The sequence below is a fragment of the Sesamum indicum genome, linkage group LG4 (assembly GCF_026168435.1).
Source record: "Sesamum indicum cultivar Baizhima isolate 11 linkage group LG4, ASM2616843v1, whole genome shotgun sequence".
Classification (NCBI taxonomy): Eukaryota; Viridiplantae; Streptophyta; class Magnoliopsida; order Lamiales; family Pedaliaceae; genus Sesamum; species Sesamum indicum.
The window spans coordinates 4,917,610-4,918,687 of NC_142660.1; the positions used below are offsets into that span (position 1 = coordinate 4,917,610).

The following is a 1,078-nucleotide window of genomic DNA, read 5'->3' on the forward strand; positions in this document are numbered from 1 at the left end:
CAGGCATCTTCTGGTATAACGGCATCGAAAGAATAGATGAGTATGTGTCTCTATTGCGCCCTCATCACATAATATATAGGTGCCTAAGTATGATAGCCATGGTTTATCAGTTGTGGATAGTTTTCCCAAAAAATCGCAAGCCATAGGATGAAATTATGCCTGGGGATCTTTAGAAAACCCGAGAGTACCTACCTTGGGTCACGGTGGGTGCAATGGCCTATAAAGAGATGCAACTGTGGGTCCTACCGTCTCGAATCACCAAATAATGCAATCTTTCTCGCCATGAATTATTGGCAATGCATGCAAAATCTCCAAGCACTCAATGTCCATAATGAGAGGCCAATGCCATTGCCCCTCCATAATAACACTGCTAAGCTTGTCCGCTGTCCTAAGCCCAAGCAGACGTGGACCCCGTGGGAATCTCTCCATAAGAGGACCAAGGTGATGCAATAGATCATGCCATAGATAAATTGAATTCCCATCACCAATCTGATAGTCCACCATCAATCGAAGCAATGGGCATAGTCGAAGGAGTTTCCTCCAACCCAAAGAACCCCCATTGTCAGTGACCGTCCATACAGATTTATCACGTAGCCGCCTGTTAAATAACCATTCTACACAGATTGATGTTCTATCACATCGAATAACATCACACAGCTTCTTGCTCATTAACGTACGGTTTAAAGTAGCGATGTCCCTTAGGCCCTGAGCCCGCTCTGACGCCGGTCTATAGACATCCCTACTTGCTACTTTGGCATATCCACTGGTCGTTGTGCCCTTCCACACAAAAGCTCTCACACGCTTCTCAATCTCCCTTATAACACCTTTAGGTAGGATGAACACAGAAGCCCAATATATATTTAATGCCATAAGGACAAATTTAATAATTTGTACCCTCCCATCATATGATAATCTCATTCCTTCTCAACCTTTAATGCGTTGATCAATTTTCAATAATAAAGGCTAGCAGTTTGTTAACGATAATCTAGAGGAAAGTAGAGGAAGTTCCAAGCACCTCATCGGAAGGTGCCCTTCCTGAAAGTCGAGCATCACTAACAGCTCCTCCCGTATCCCTTGT

General features: G+C 44.0%; 1 protein-coding gene across 1 annotated transcript; it reads right to left on the bottom strand.

The window, feature by feature from the left end:
- Positions 1-255: 255 nt before the first annotated feature.
- Positions 256-870, bottom strand: LOC148788302 (uncharacterized). The gene has a single exon (XM_088879981.1). It carries the CDS (start codon positions 868-870, stop codon positions 256-258), a length of 615 nt encoding a protein of 204 aa, XP_088736107.1.
- Between the last annotated feature and the right edge of the window lie 208 nt (positions 871-1,078).